Here is a 16,026-nt window from a genome sequence, read left to right as displayed (position 1 = left end):
TGTACCAGAAAAGATAAATCTGACCAAGGGTTCCGAGCAAGGGAGTTTATTGCTGAGCAATGCACCAAGCGCTGGAGGAACAACTGAGGGCGGGAGGGGAGGAGAGGAGGGAAGAGAAAAGGGAAACGAAAAGAAGAATCCAAATGAAGGATTTGGGATGCTGAGACGGGGGGGGGGGGGCTCTTCCCAACTCCAGTTTCCCGCACTGCAGCGGCTGCGTGCAGCCTCCTCCCTCAGAGCCCCTTCCCGAGCCCGTCCCGCAGCCCGAGCGGAGGCGAAGTGGCGGCGGGGAGCTCTCGGTGCCGCAGCGCAGCCCCGGGCCGCGCCAGCCCCCGCCCCGCAGCTCCTGACCTTCACATGTCAGCCCCGGCCCGGCTCAGGGGGCTACATCCTAGGACCCCTCTGCCCGCTGCTCGCCCCCGGCACCGCCCGCCGGAGCTGTCCATGGTGCTGCAGCCACCGGGGCTGCCCTGGCCCCGGTCCTGCGGTGTCCGCCGGGCGCTGCTCCACCACGCTCCGCTCCGCAGGGCCGCTGCGGGAGGGGCTGAGGGGAGAGAGGGATAAAGAGAAAAGAAAGAAAGAAAAACAAGGGGGGAAATAAAGGAAAGAAATGAAAGGAAGAAAGAAAATAAGGAAGAAAGGAAGGAATGAAATAAGCAAAAGAAGAAAAGAAAGGGGGGAAAGGGAAGGAAAACAATGAAAGAGGGAGACGGCCCAGGGAAGGGGGAAGAAGGAAGCAAGGGCATGAGAGAAGGAGAAAGGGAAAGGGAAAAGGAGAGTGGGGTAGAAAGAAAGGGAGAGGGGAGCAGGTGCAACGGGGAAGGGGATGGGGAAAGGGGAAGGAGGAGAAGTGGGAAGGGAAAGGGGAGGAAAGGGAGAAAGAAGATAGAAGAATCAAGGGGAAAGGCGGGTGAGGAAGGGGCATGGCGGGTGGGGGCATTAGGGGCTGGGGGGTCGGGGAGGGGCATTAGGGAAGAGGGAAAGGAAGGGGAACCGGGGCAGGGGCCGGAGAAGGGAGGCGAGGCCGGGAGGCGGGCCGGGGGGCGGTCCCGGGGCAGGGCCGGGAGGGGTGGCTTCTCCCGCACACGTGTGCGGGGCCGCCCCGGCCGGGCTGTATAAGGGGCGGAGGCGGCTGGAGCAGTTGCCGCGCTGCCGCCCGCTCCCCCCCGAGTCCCCACCATGAGCTACACCATGGAGCCCCTGGGCAACCCCTCGTACCGCCGGGTGACCGAGACCCGGGCCACCTACAGCCGCGCCAGCGCCTCCCCGTCCAGCGGCTTCCGCTCGCAGTCATGGTCGCGGGGTTCGGGCAGCTCCGTGTCCTCCTCCTACAAGCGCTCCAACCTGGGGGGGCCGCGGGCCACCTACGGCCCCACGGTGCTGAGCTCCGCCGAGAGCCTGGAGCTGAGCCAGTCCTCGCTGCTGAACGGGGCGGCTGAGCTGAAGCTGAGCCGCTCTAACGAGAAGGAGCAGCTGCAAGGGCTGAACGACCGCTTCGCCGGCTACATCGAGAAGGTTCACTACCTGGAGCAGCAGAACAAGGAGATCGAGGCGGAGCTGGCGGCGCTGCGGCAGAAACACGCGGGGCGGGCGCAGCTGAGCGACGCCTACGAGCAGGAGCTGCGGGAGCTGCGCGGGGCCCTGGAGCAGGTGAGCCACGAAAAGGCGCAGATCCAGCTGGACTCGGAGCACATCGAGGAGGACATCCAGCGCCTGCGAGAGCGCTTCGAGGATGAGGCGCGGCTGCGCGATGAGACGGAGGCCACCATCCGCGCCCTGCGCAAGGAGATGGAGGAGGCCTCGCTGATGCGGGCGGAGCTGGACAAGAAGGTGCAGTCGCTGCAGGACGAGGTGGCTTTCCTGCGGGGTAACCACGAGGAGGAGGTGGCCGAGCTGCTAGCGCAGCTGCAGGCGTCCCACGCCACGGTGGAGAGGAAGGACTACCTGAAGACGGACCTGACCACGGCGCTGAAGGAGATCCGAGCCCAGCTAGAGTGCCAGTCCGACCACAACATGCACCAGGCCGAGGAGTGGTTCAAGTGCCGCTACGCCAAGCTGACAGAGGCCGCCGAGCAGAACAAGGAGGCGATCCGCTCCGCCAAGGAGGAGATCGCCGAGTATCGCCGGCAGCTGCAGTCCAAGAGCATCGAGCTGGAGTCGGTGCGCGGAACCAAGGAGTCGCTGGAGCGGCAGCTCAGTGACATCGAGGAACGCCACAACAACGACCTCACTACCTATCAGGTACCGGGGAGGATCCGGGCAGCGCCGAGCTCGGGTTGGGGAGGGAGGGAGGGGCGGTGGCGGGGGCTGGGTCCCGTCCCCGCAGCGCCCGAGGGGTGCTGGCTGCAAGGACGGGGGGATGCTGGGTGGGGTGGTGGCGCCGCCCAGGTCCTGTCCCCGCAGCGCCCGGTGCTGGCTCAAGGGTGGGGATGCAGGGGAAGGCGGTGGGAGTCGGGTGGGTCGTGCTCCGAGCCTGGTGCTGCCTCCCGGGGTGGCGGAAAGAGTTCCAGAAAGTCCCTCTGAAGAACTTTTCTGTGCTGTGTGGGAAGTTTGCGCCTGTCACAGAGGTTTTTCTGTGTCTCTGTTGCAGGACACGATTCATCAGCTGGAGAACGAGCTTAGAGGAACAAAGTGGGAAATGGCACGTCACTTGAGGGAATACCAGGACCTCCTCAACGTCAAGATGGCCCTGGACATCGAAATTGCTGCATACAGGTAGGGCAGGATCACTGCGGACGTGTCTGGAATATTAATAGCACTGCAGATGCTGCTGGCTTTGGGGAGCTCTCCCACAGATCAGCAGTGCCTGCATGCAGGGAGCACAAGCAGAATGAGACCCTGACTCCATTCTCACAACCCTCCCCAAACCCACACAGAGTGTGGAGGGGTTTGCAGTAACGAAGCCAGAGCCCTTTAGGGACCAGCTCTGGTAGCTGGTGGCAGAGCTCCAAGCGCTCAGTGGGCACAGGACACCGTGACTCAGTGCAGTGCCAGCCTGGTGCTGCATTCTGCCTGGCTTGACAAAAGCAGAAGATACAGCCAAAAACAAAACCCCAACAAACCACAACAACAACTTTCATTTTAATTCCTGGTTGCTCTGCATATGCCAAGCAAGAGCTGCCTGGCACCCGAGGTCTTTTTATCCCTGGAGAGGGAGAGACAGGGGCTTGCTTGATCAGGGCTTCAAGCAGGGAGGGTTCTTCTGCTTGTCACAAACACTTCTGCTTTTCTTGCTCAACTTTTTTTCTTTCAAGCCATCCCTGCTCTCATCTGGAGCAGGAATGCTGCTTGCTGTTGCCATCACCTGGCAGGTTTTTTTTTGGTAGTCTCTTTTGCAACACTTTAGAACTCTCATCAGAGATGCTGATTTTTCTGGGTCAGGGGCTGAGATGAAAAGCATGGATTTGAATGCAAGAAAAGGGGGGGAGGGAGGGGGAGGAAATCCAACAACCAACCCCTGAGCCCCCATCTCCAGGTCTGCTTAAATCCCTGAGGCTGCTCAAACACACAGATACCCAAGGGTGTTGTGACAAGCCAAGAGGTGGTGGTTTTAAGCTAAAAGAGGGGAGATTTGGGCTAGATAAAAGGAAGAAATGTTCTATACTGAGGGTGGTGAAACAGTGACACAGGCTACCTAGAGAGGTGGTAGAAGCCCCATCCCTGGAAACATTCCAAGTGAGCTTGAACAGGGCTTTGAGCAGCCTGATCTAGTTGAAGATGTCCCTGTTTACTGCAGGGGAGTTGGATTGGATGACCTTTAAAAGTCCCTTCCAACCCAAAACTGTTCTCTGATGAAGTTAACTGAAGACGAGTGCCTTCAATTTTCAGAGCCACACAAGGCTGAGTGTCCAAACTCCTGCTTCAGGACAGAGCTGAAGTGTCTTTGAATGCCTCACAGCCACAACATTCAGCTGTGTGACATTCTCAGTTTGCCTGAGTCATGGTGCACCCTCTGAGAGCCTTTGGCTGTGCTCTGTGCTGACTTGTGCCAGGATGAAGCTTTGGGCACTGGGGACGATCAGCCCAAGGTGTTATGCTTGCCAGATGCAAACTGAGCTCAAAGCTGTCTGCTGAATAAGAGTTTGGCGAAAGAGCTGATTCAAGGAAAGTCAAACTGGGGGCTGGGAGCGATGGATTCTGCTGATCCATCCAGCACATTCCACAGCCAAACTGGTCTCATCCTGCTGACAGGGAAATATTCTATTTCTGTCCCTTAGTTTGGGTTTCTGTGCTTATTTTTTTCCCTTCCCCCCTCCTCTCCTGCTGTTTCCTTTAGGAAGCTACTGGAGGGTGAAGAGACAAGATTCAGTGCCTTCTCTGGAAGCATTACTGGCCCCATATTCACACACAGGCAACCATCTGTCACAATAGCATCCACTAAAATCCAGAAAACAAAAATTGAACCCCCAAAGCTGAAGGTCCAGCACAAGTTTGTAGAGGAAATCATCGAAGAGACAAAGGTAGAGGATGAAAAGTCTGAAATGGAAGATGCCCTAGCAGCTATCGCAGAAGAAATGGCAGCCAAAGCCCAGCAAGAAGAACAGGAGGAAGAAAAAGCAGAGGCAGCAGCTGCAGAGGAGGAAACTGTTTCTGAGAAGGCTGCTGCAGAGCAAGCAGCTGCCCCTGAGGAAGAGAAGGAGGAAGAGGAAGCAGAAGAGGAAGAAGAAGCTGCAAAATCTGACGCAGCGGAAGAAGGAGGTTCTGAAAAGGAAGAGATAGAGGAAAAAGAAGAAGGGGAAGAGGCCGAGGAAGAGGCAGAAGCCGAGGCCAAGGGCAAAGCTGAAGAGGTAGCAGCAAAGGTAGAGAAGCTCAAAACGCCTCCCTCCAAGTCACCCCCCAAATCCCCCCCGAAATCCCCTGTGACAGAGCCAGCCAAGGCGGTCCAGAAAGAAGCAGGAAAAGAGCAGAAGGTGGAGAAGGGTGGCGAGAAAGCAGCCAAGGAGGAAGAGAAAGCAGCATCTCCAGAGAAGCCAGCAACACCAAAGGTCACCTCCCCAGAGAAGGCAGCCACCCCAGAGAAGGCTGCCACCCCAGAGAGGGCGGTGCCCCCGGGGAAGCTGGGCACCCCGGAGAAGGCTCGCTCCCCGGAGAAGCCTGCCAGTCCAGAGAAGCCCTCCAGCCCAGAAAAGCCCCGCTCTCCAGAGAAGCCAGCCAGCCCAGAGAAGGCCCCCTCCCCAGAGAAGCCTCGCTCTCCAGAGAAGCCTCCCTCCCCAGCCAAAGACGGCAAGGCCGTGGTGGAGGAGACCGTCACCCTCACCAAGGTGACCAAAGTCAGCGCGGAGCTGGGGAAGGGCTCCAGGAAAGAGGACATCGCGGTGAACGGGGAGGTGGAGGAGAAAAAGGAAGAGGAGGAAGCTAAAGAGAAGGAGGTGGAGGAGGAAGACAAGGGGGTGGTGACCAACGGCCTGGATGTGAGCCCCGTGGACGACAAGGGGGAGAAGATTGTGGTCACCAAGAAAGCGGAGAAGATGAGCGGGGAAGTCGGGGACAGCACAACCACCTACATCACCAAGTCGGTGACAGTCACTCAGAAGGTAGAGGAGCACGAGGAGAGCTTCGAGGAGAAGCTGGTGTCCACCAAGAAGGTGGAGAAAGTTACTTCCCACGCTGTAGTAAAAGAGATTAAGGAGGCTGAATAAGAGGAAAGCTTAGCTCAGTTTAAACACACCAAAACAAAAAGTACCAAGAGCTTTGGGTTGGTGCAAAAGGTTAAGCCATAGGACAGCTGCAAAATGCATGTGAGTGACGGCTTCAAAGCAGAATGGGTTCTCTCATGGAGGCTCCAGGCACACAGTATTTTCCTTTTTGACTTCTCTTTCTTTTCCTTTTCCTTTGTGTGTGTGTGTGTGTGCAATATAGGGGGGGAATGGGGGCAAGGGGGGGGGAAGGGAGGGGAGTGGGACAAAAAAAAATGCATGCAGGCTCAAGATGTGCTCCCTCCACAGAGCTTGGGGAAGCTAACCAAAAACCAACCCCCACCCCCCCTCTTCCTCCCCTCCTCCTCCCCCCCCCCCCCCAAACCAAACAAGAAAACTAAACTATTGCTATTAATAGTGCATGAGACTGAAAATGTGCAGGGGAAGCTTTGTGCCATTTCCTGGGCTGTTGGAGGAGGGACAGAGCTGAGGAAGACTTTAGTTAGTTTGTTTGTTTTTTAAGATGCATTATGCAAGAGAACCAACTGAGCCAAACAAACAAGAGTCGATAGAATAGTCCTGAGAACCAGAACTCTTCTAGCCTTAAATAAAAGAGAGAGGGGTAAAAAAAAAAAACAAAACAGATAAAAACCATTAAAAAAATTAATAAAAAATAGCTAAAAGGAGAAAAAAAAATAAGAAAGCTACTTATAATTATGTTTACCTCACTGGTGCAATTAAGCAAGGTGGACTTTATGCTCATGGGAGAACCTAGTTGACATGCACAGTAATGCAACCTTTTGTTGTTCGATGTAAAAGTCACAGCAGTTCTTGCTCAATAAAGGTCAATACTGAACTCATGACTTCGCTCCTGGCTTTCATAGTGTCATAGTATCAGTCAGGGTTGGAAGGGACCACAAGGATCATCCAGTTCCAACCCCCCTGCCATGGGCAGGGACACCCCACACTAGATCAGACTGGACACAGCCTCGTTCAGCCTGGGCTTAAACACCTCCAGGGATGGGGCCTCAAGCACCTCCCTGGACAACCCATTCCAGGGTTTCACCATTCCCATGGTGAAGAACTTCCTCCTCACCTCCAGCCTGAATCTCCCCACCTCCAGCTTCATTCCATTCCCCCTAGTCCTATCACTCCCTGAGATCCTGAGCAGTCCCTCCCCAGCCTTCCTGTAGGCCCCCTTCAGATACTGGAAGGCCACAATGAGGTCACCTGGGAGCCTTCTCTTCTGCAGACTGAACAGCCCCAACTCCTTCAGTCTGTCCTCACAGGAGAGGTGCTCCAGCCCTCTGCTCATCCTTGTGGCCCTTATTATTCTCCCCTCTCCCCCCTCCCCCCCCAGGATCACCAAGGTTGGAAGAGACCTCAAAGATCATCCCTGTCACTGTGCAGACCCCACGACTAAACCATGGCACTAAGTGCCAGGTCCAATCCCCTCTTGAACACCTCCAGGGATCAGAACAAGAGGGCACAGTCTCAGGCTGTGCCAGGGAAGGTTTAGGCTGGAGGTTAGGAAGAAGTTCTATACAGAGAGAGTGATTGCCCATTGGAATGTGCTGCCTGGGGAGGTGGTGGAGTCATCATCACTGGAGGTGTTCAGGAGGAGACTTGATGGGGTGCTTGGTGCCATGGGTTAGTTGTTTGGGTGGTGTTGGATTGGTTGATGGGTTGGACATGATCTTGAAGGTCTCTTCCAACCTGGTTTAGTCTATTCTATTCTCAACCACCACCCTGGACAACCCATTCCATGGCTTCACCACTCTCATGGGGAAGAACTTCCTCCTCAGGTCCAGCATGAATCTCCCCACCTCCAGCTTCATTCCATTCCCCCTAGTCCTATCACTACCTGAGATTCTAAGTCCCTCCCCAGCCTTCTTGTAGCCCCCTTCAGATAGTGGAAGGCCACAATGAGGCCACCTCAGAGCCTTTTCTTCTCACAGAATCACCAAGGTTGGAGGAGTCCTCAAAGATCAACCTGTCACCACAGACCTCATGACTAGACCATGGCACCAAGTGCCACATCCAATCCCCTCTTGAACACCTCCAGGGATGGTGACTCCACCACCTCCCTGGGCAGCACATCCCAATGGCCAATCACTCTTTCGGTGAAGAACATTCTCCTCACCTCCAGCCTAAACTTCCTCTGGCGCAGCTTGAGACTGTGTTCTCTTGTTCTGGTGCTGGGTGCCTGGGAGAAGAGACCAACTCCCTCATGGCTACAACCATCCTTCAGGTAGTTGTAGAGAGCAAGAAGGTCTCCCCTGAGCCTCCTCTTCTCCAGGCTAAACACCCCCTGCTCCATCAGTCTCTCCTGGTAGGGCTTGTGCTCAAGGCCTTCCCTGAAGTCTTATGTTTCACAGGAGCACAGTGGGGTGGGCTGGGAAGTTGCTTGAGGGGTTTTGCCTAGCTTGCTTAGAAAACAAGTTGAAGCCAGATGGGATCAGAGGATGGTAGAGGTTGGAAGAGACCTCTGGAGATCTTCAGGTCCAACCTCCCCCTGCCAGAGCAGGAGCATAGAATCTACTTCAGGTCACATAGGAATTCATCCAGACAGGGCTTGAATGTCTCCAGAGGAGACTCCACAGTCTCTCTGGGCATCCTGCTCCAGGCCTCTGGGAGCCTCACAGTGCAGAAGTTCCTCCTCATGTTGAGCTGCAACCTCCTGTGTTGGAGTTTCTATTCATTGCTCCTTGGCCTGTCCCTATAACTGAGCAGAGCCTGTCCCCTCCCTCCTGCCCCCCAGCCCTCAGCTCTTGAGAGACATTGATCAGATCCCTCTCAGCCTTCTCCTCTCCACACTCAGCACCCCCAGGGCTCTCAGCCTCTCCTCCCCAGGCAGTGCTGCAGTCCCTTCAGCAGCCTTGGAGCCCTCCCTTGCACTCTCTCCAGCAGATCCTTGTTCCTCCTCACCTGGGGGACCCAGAACTGAATGCAGTATTCCATGTAGGGCCTCACCAGAGCAGAGGGAGAGGAGGAGAAGGATTAATGGGCTGAACAAATTTCCTGTAACAACACAGATACTTGAGCTGGTTTAAGCAAATGCTCAAGAGCTGTTTTCTAGAGGGGAGTGGAACCTACTGACTTCTGCTCCCCAGCCTTTAGGTGCTTAGAGGGCTTGCAGTTGTTGCTAGCACTGAGGAGAAGGTCTCTGAGCCCTGTGTCCAGGTCTTAAACCCTGCTGCAGGTATCATTTCCCTCCCTGCACATGAGGAGATCCTTCACATGGCAATTTCCAGATCATTCCTTGAGTTTCCTGTGAGGCTGCCCTGTCTTCTATGACACTTATCTGTTGCTTAAGACCTGTGAAGCAATCTCATGAGCCCAAGCTCCTGATTGGTTTTTCTCCACCTGCTTTAATTCTATGGAACCCTAGAATGGCTCAGGTTGGAAGGGAGCTTAGAAGCCATCTACTCCAACCTCCTTGCTATGGGCAGGGACACCTCCCACTAGCCCAGGTTGCTCAAAGCTTCAAGGGGGCCTACAGAAAAGCTGGGGAGGGATTTCTTGGGGTGTCAGGGAGTTATAGGACTGAGGGGATGGAGCAAAACTAGAAGTGGGGAGATTCAGATTGGATGTGAGGAAGAAGTTCTTCCCATGAGGGTGGTGAGAGCCTGGCACAGGTTGTCCAGGGAGGTGGTGGAAGCCTCATGCCTGGAGGTGTTTGCAGCCAGGCTGGATGTGGCTGTGAGCAGCCTGCTGTGGTGTGAGGTGTCCCTGGCCATGGCAGGGGGGTTGGAACTGGCTGAGCCTTGAGGTCCCTTCCAGCCCTGACAATTCTGTGTGATTCACTGCTGTGGGACTCCAACATTTCTGCTCTGTAAGTCGTTCCTGGCTGCTCCTCTAGCAGAATGTTCATCACTCTGGCTTCTTTCTTTCTCCCCTCCATGAAAGGTGAGTGTGAGAAGGACCTACAGGGGTAGGGCAGGTATCAATGTACAGGGATTCAGCTGACCTTCAGCAGTGCAGTGGTCACAGTGCTGCTGCAAAGTCCCTGACACACAGACTTGGTGGAATTTGCTGCATTGCTTCCTTCTTCTTTTTCCATTTCCAAGCTCCAGGTTAGCTTCTGTCTCCCACTAACCAGCTCCATGCCAAAGAAATGCTTCCAGAAAGGGCTTTGAGAGAAGAATTTCCAAGCTCCCACCTGTAAATGTCAAGGTCAGGAGACTCTGCAGCCTCATTTGGAGCCCTCCTTGCCTTGGCCCTGCAGGGTTTGTCTGAGATGTTGTCAGGTGTAAAGTCTGTAGGTTTTAGAATGAAGAACTGAAGCAAACGAAGCCCCTCCCAGCTGATCCTGGCACAGGTTGCCCAGGGAGGTGGTGGAAGCCTCATCCCTGGAGGTGTTTGCAGCCAGGCTGGAGGTGGCTGTGAGCAACCTGCTGTGGTGTGAGGTGTCCCTGGCCATGGCAGGGGGTTTGGAACTGGATGATCCTTAAGCTCCCTTCCAGCCCTGATAATTCTATGACTCTATGAATACCCCCAGGGAGGAGGCATTCACAACCTCCCTGGGCAACCTGTCCCAGTGTCTCCCCACCCTCAGACTCCAGAACTTTGTAAGAGCATTTGGGTCTAACTTTGACTTCTTGCAGGTTGTTTGATAAAGATCTAATCAGATTTGACAAGGGCCTGGAGTGACAGGAGGAGGGGCAATGGATTGAATCTTGAGGAGGGCAGATTTAGAGTGGAGATGAGGAAGAACTTCTTTACAGTGAGGGTAGGGAGACCCTGGCACAGGTTGCCCAGGGAGGCTGTGGCTGCCTCCTCCCTGGAGGTCTTCAAGGCCAGCTTGGATGAGGCCTTGAGCAAGCTGTGCTGGTGGGAGGTGTCCCTGCCCATGGCAGGGAGGTTAAAACTAGATGACCTCTAAGGTCCCTTCAAACCCAAACTATTCAATGCTTATGGGATTAACATTCCAAAGGAGGAGCAAGAACACTGCTGCTGCCTTGCCTCCCACAGCCAGCAGAGAAATGCAAATCATTTTTCAAGCCTGGGCTGTCCTGGAATCTGTCAACTTAATGGAAGGTCTGATCAGAATCTGCAATTTGCAGATGTCTGCCAGTGCTGCACTCTATCAATAATTGAAGAGCAGGTCGGGGTTTCAATTGAAAGGCTCCTGCCTGCTCCTCACTGGAGGAATGGGGAAGCTTCAGCAGCAGATAAGCTCTTCCAACCAAGCTGAATCCCTTTGTGTGGCAAAGCAGAGGAATTCTTCTCCTGCTGCTATCAATACTGGAAATCTGCACTCAACAGCTTGCTGCTTGAGGGATGCTTCATGAAAGCAAAGCTGGCAAATTACATGGCAGCTGCTCCCTAATGAGCTTGTTTGGGGGAGTTCCATCTGAAAAGCACAGTTCATAGCTTCCTAGAATGGGTTGGGTAGGAAGGTGGTCAGGTTCTGGAGCCCCTATTACAGGAAGGATCTGGAGGTGCTGGAAGGTGTCCAGAGAAGGGCCATGAGGAGGAGCAGAGGGCTGGAGCTGCTCTGCTGTGAGGACAGACTGAGAGAGTTGGGGTTGTGCAGTCTGGAGAAGAGAAGGCTCTGAGGAGACCTAATTGTGGCCTTCCAGGATCTGCAGGGGGCTCCAAGAAAGCTGGGGAGGGACTGTTTAGGGTGTCAGGGAGGGATAGGACTGGGGGGGGGGGATGGAGCAAAACTAGAAGTGGGGAGATTCAGATTGGGTGTTAGGAAGAAGTTGTTCCCCAGGAGACTGGTGAGAGCCTGGCACAGGTTGCCCAGGGAGGTGGTGGAAGCCTCATCCCTGGAGGTTTTGAAGGCCAGGCTGGAGGTGAGGTGTCCCTGCCCATGACAGGGGTTGGAACTGGCTGAGCCTTGAGCTCCCTTCCAACTGTAACAATTCTATGATTCTAAGAAGCTGCAGATGTGGTGCTTCAGGATCTGCTTTAGTGGTCATGGTCGTTGGGGGTTGGTTGAACTCAGTGATCTTAAAGGTCTTTTCCAGCCTTAAGGATTCTATGATGCCAGGAGTAAAGGTCACCCTGGACCATGAATGAAACTCTGAGGTGAGTGGAGACTGCAGCAGGCTGCTCACATGGGCTCATGCAGGTGCAGGTGGGATCCAAGCCTGCCTTGCAGTTTTTCCTGCTGTGCTTTCTCTTCAGTTCTGATGCAATGCAGCCCCTCGAGATCATTGCTTGTTGTGCTGCTCTCTGGTTCTGCTGCACGTTGGCAGATCAGCCAGGGATGCAATTTCTTGTCCAGAGAGGCTGCAGGAAGGGTCCTCAACCTTCCTGAATGGCTTGGGGACATCTTGTGTTGTTCTTTGATCCTGATGCACATTGGAAGGCCACTCAGAGATGCAATTTTTGTCCAAAGAGGCTGCAGGAAGATTCCTCAACCTTTCTGGATGGTTTGAGGACTTCTTGTGTTACTCTCTGGTTCTGCTGCACATTGGCAGCCTAGCCAGGGATGAAATTTCCTGTCCAAACGGCCTGCAGGAAGGGTCCTCAACCTTCATGAATGGTTTGAGGTCATCTTGTGTTATTGTTTGATCCTGCTGCACATTGGAAGGCCACACAGAGATGCAACTTTTGTCCAAAGAGGCTGCAGGAAGATTCCTCAACCTTCCTGAATGGCCTGGGGACTTCTTCTGTTACTCTCTGGTTCTGCTGCACATTGGCAGCCTAGCCAGGGATGAAATTTCTTGTTCAGAGAGGCTGCAGGAAGATTCTTCAACCTTCCTGAATGGTTTGGGGACATCTTGTGTTATTCTTTGATCCTGCTGCACATTGGAAGACCACTCAGAGATGCATTTTTTGTCCAAAGGGCCTGCAGGAAGGTTCCTCAACCTTCCTGAATGGCCTGGGGACTTCTTGTGTTACTCTCTGGTCCTGCTGCACATTGGCAGCCTAGCCAGGGATGAAATTTCTTGTCCAGAGAGGCTTCAGAAAGATTCCTCAACCATTCTGAATGGTCTGAGGACTTCTTGTGATGTTCATTGAACCTGCTGCACATTGGAAGGCCACACAGAGGTGCAATTTTTGTCCAGAGAGGCTGCAGGAAGGTTCCTCAACCTTCATGAATGGTTTGAGGTCATCTTTTGTTATTGTTTGATCCTGCTGCACATTGGAAGACCACTCAGAGATGCAATTTTTGCCCAAAGAGGCTGCAGAAAGATTCCTCAACCTTTGTGGATGGTTTGAGGACTTCTTGTTTTACTCTCTGGTCCTGCTGCACATTGGCAGCCTAGCCAGGGATGAATTTTCTTGTCCAAAGGGCCTGCAGGAAGATTCCTCAACCTCCCTGAAATGTTTTGGGGAATTCACTGCACATCCTCAGTGGGAGGCAGACTCCCCTGCTATGATGTGTGTCAAAACCTCTTCTTCCCCACTCCCACCTTCTCCACCCAAAACATACTGCAGCCTTCAAATTTTGTGTCTTTTTTCCCCCACTTCTGCCTTCTTTTCTGTGGTTTTTTTTCCCCCCCTCTGCTCTACCACTCAGAACAAATTGGTGAATTTAGTCCATTTCCCACTGCAAATGTTTCCAGCAAACCCTAAGAGAAATCAAGCAACTGGTGCCCACATTTCCTAAATATTTATAAAACTCTAAGAACTGATTAACATTTAATGCTGCCAAGAGGGGTTTGGTTTATTTTTTGTCTACTGACATCTGCAATCAAGCAGCTTCCAGAGGCAGCCTAATTCCAGGGGCAGAGCCGCAGCAGCAGGGTGTGATTTGCCTGCTCTGCACCAATTGTTTCTTGGTGCCGCTGCACGCAGCAGCCAAGGGATTAATTGCCTTCAGACACAAAAGTTCATTAATCAATACAAAGGACTCCAGAAAAGGAGAAGGGGAGGGGGAACACCACCACCACCACCACAACAACAAACAATAATTATAAGGACAGACTGAAGGAGTTGGGGCTGTTCAGTCTGCAGAAGAGAAGGCTCCGAGGTGACCTCATTGTGGCCTTCCAGTGTCTGAAGGGGGCTACAGGAAGGCTGGGGAGGGACTGCTCAGGATCTCAGGCAGTGATAGGACTAGGGGGAATGGAATGAAGCTGGAGGTGGAGAGATTCAGGCTGGACCTGAAGAAGAAGTTCTTCCCCATGAGAGTGGTGAAGCCCTGGAATGGGTTGTCCAGGGAGGTGGTTGAGGCCCCAGCCCTGGAGGTGTTTAAGCCCAGGCTGGGTGAGGCTCTGGCCAGGCTGATCTAGTGTGGAGTGTCCCTGCCCATGGCAGGGGGCTTGGAACTGGATGATCCTTGTGGTCCCTTCCAACCCTGACTGATACTATGATACTATGCTCTGAAGGTTTATGCAGCTTGTTTAAGGTGGGCTGTCAAGGTGCCCATGACTTCAGGAGCTGGAAAGGTCTAAATCAGGACCTTCTTTCCTCATAGCAGGTTGTGGAGAGGCTACAATGAAGAGATTTGTAATGATTTATTTCTTTTCCAGCATCCCAGAAGTGAATTCCAGGTAGAACCAAACTGGGAAGTGTTACAAAACACTTTTGCCAGGGAGCTGAGTCAGACACCAGAATCTTCTCGAGCCCTTGGGGTCTGTGCTCTCTTCAAACACAGGAGGACTTTTTTTCCTCCTCACTTCAGGGTTAAACAACTTCAGCTAATCCTGAGAGGGGGAATTTGGGAGCACTCAGTAGAAGGTAAAGTCCTGGTATCTGCACCTTAAACCTGCCCAAGGTTTCCTCTTCCCCAGGGCCAGGGCACGGTGTGTGTGAATCTCGACAATAGCACCCAGGACCCCCTCATAGTTTCCTCCCTGGGATGAGATCTCAACTTGATCCAGCCCCCCATCTGCCCCCACAAGAAGAGGAAATTCAGGGACAGGCTCTTGGCTTTACTTGCAGAGCAACTTGGGTTAAAGTTTCTGCCGTGTCTCCCTCTGCCTGCTTTTACTGCATTGCGTCAAAGCCGGCTCCTGCCTTCTCAAAGGTAACACAAGGGGCTAGCAGTAAGGTCCCCCAAGCCCTGAGAGCATCCCAGCAGGCAGAGACAGAACTTCCACCTTCCCTCCCACCACTTCACCTGAGCAGCAAGGCAGAGCTGGGGGTGACAAAGCAGCCTGGATGGTCACTGCTGCTTGTCACTGTCTGCAGCTCCTTGCCATGGCTGTGACTCACACGTTTCCTGCCGAGCTGTGAAGTCTCTCCTCTAGCTGCAATACATCAAAAAATAACATAAGGAGTGGGGATCAGACCAAGAGACGCTGCAAGGAGCAAGGTGTCTGCTGGCAGAGCTCGGATGGGCTGGGTTGAGAGCATCCCTAACAGCCTGGCTTGCAACGCTTCGGAGAGCTGCGAGCCGTGTGGCTTCCCAGAAGGGAGAAAGGACCCAAAAGAGTGAAGAGAGGAGGAGTTTGTGTGTGAAAAAACCCAAGCAATCAAACAAACAAAACTTAGGAGAGGAAGCAAAATTAGGTATGGCAAAGTAAAGAGGAGCTCAGAGTGCTTGGAGAGGGGCAGGATGTGGCAGTGTTTAGTGCATGCCCGTGGAGAGGAGTCTGTCAATAATGCCTGGGAGGAGTTGTGAGCTGAATTCTGAGCTCCCTCCCCACTGAAGGGCCAGGCTAAGCATGTGCTGCCAGGGCACTCAGCTGAATGTCCAGGTGCCACCACTTTGGCTCAGTATTCTGCTGCCTGAAGTAAGGGCATCACACACCCAAGGGAGCAGCTCTCCTGCCATCCCATCGATGGCTTTTGAAAGCACTGAGCAGTGTGGGCAGGCCTGTGCTCAAGGTACTTGCAAGTGCCCTCTCCCCCATCCCCTCCCAGCACTCACCAGGGAATGGAGAATGAAATCTTCTTTGTGTGAATAAGGCTGCAGGGGTGGGGTGGGGGGGGAACCAAAACACAAAACAGGTGGGAAAAATCTCCATGAAAAGCAAAGGAGAAGAGGAAGCTAAAATTCAAGAGGTGTTAAAGGAAAGGGAAAATGAATCTTTGTCATTTGGGTCTCAAAAGCATCAAAACCCCCAAGGAAGGAGGAGGAGTTCATGAAGTTCAATAAGAGCAAGTGCAGGGTCCTGCATCTGGGTCGAGGCAATCCCAGGCACAAATACAGGCTGGGCAGGGACTGGCTGGAAAGCAGCCCTGAGGAGAGAGCCTTGGGGGTGCTGGTGGACAAAAAGCTCAACATGAGCTCTCAGTGTGCACTTGCAGCCCGCAAAGCCAATCAGATCCTGGGCTGCAGCAGGAGAAGTGTGGCCAGCAGGGCAAGGGAGGTGATCCTCCCCCTCTGCTCAGCTCTGGTGAGACCCCACCTGGAATACTGTGTCCAGTTCTGGAGCCCCTATTCCAAGAGGGATGTGGAGGTGCTGGAAGGTGTCCAGAGAAGGGCCACAAGGACGAGCAGAGGGCTGGAGCACCTCTCCTATGAGGACAGACTGAAGGA

General features: G+C 53.8%; 1 protein-coding gene across 1 annotated transcript; it reads left to right on the top strand.

The window, feature by feature from the left end:
* The first annotated feature begins 1,143 nt into the window (after positions 1 to 1,143).
* Positions 1,144 to 6,499, top strand: NEFM (neurofilament medium chain). Its single transcript, XM_068156553.1, has 3 exons — positions 1,144 to 2,241; positions 2,591 to 2,715; positions 4,277 to 6,499. Exons 1-3 carry the CDS (start codon positions 1,180 to 1,182, stop codon positions 5,637 to 5,639), a joined length of 2,550 nt encoding a protein of 849 aa, XP_068012654.1. The 5' UTR covers positions 1,144 to 1,179; the 3' UTR covers positions 5,640 to 6,499.
* The last annotated feature ends 9,527 nt before the right edge of the window (positions 6,500 to 16,026 follow it).

The sequence above is a fragment of the Melanerpes formicivorus genome, unplaced genomic scaffold (genome assembly GCF_026170545.1).
Source record: "Melanerpes formicivorus ecotype bairdi unplaced genomic scaffold, bMelFor1.0.p_v2 SCAF_34, whole genome shotgun sequence".
Classification (NCBI taxonomy): Eukaryota; Metazoa; Chordata; class Aves; order Piciformes; family Picidae; genus Melanerpes; species Melanerpes formicivorus.
This window is presented reverse-complemented; position numbering and strand designations above follow the sequence as displayed.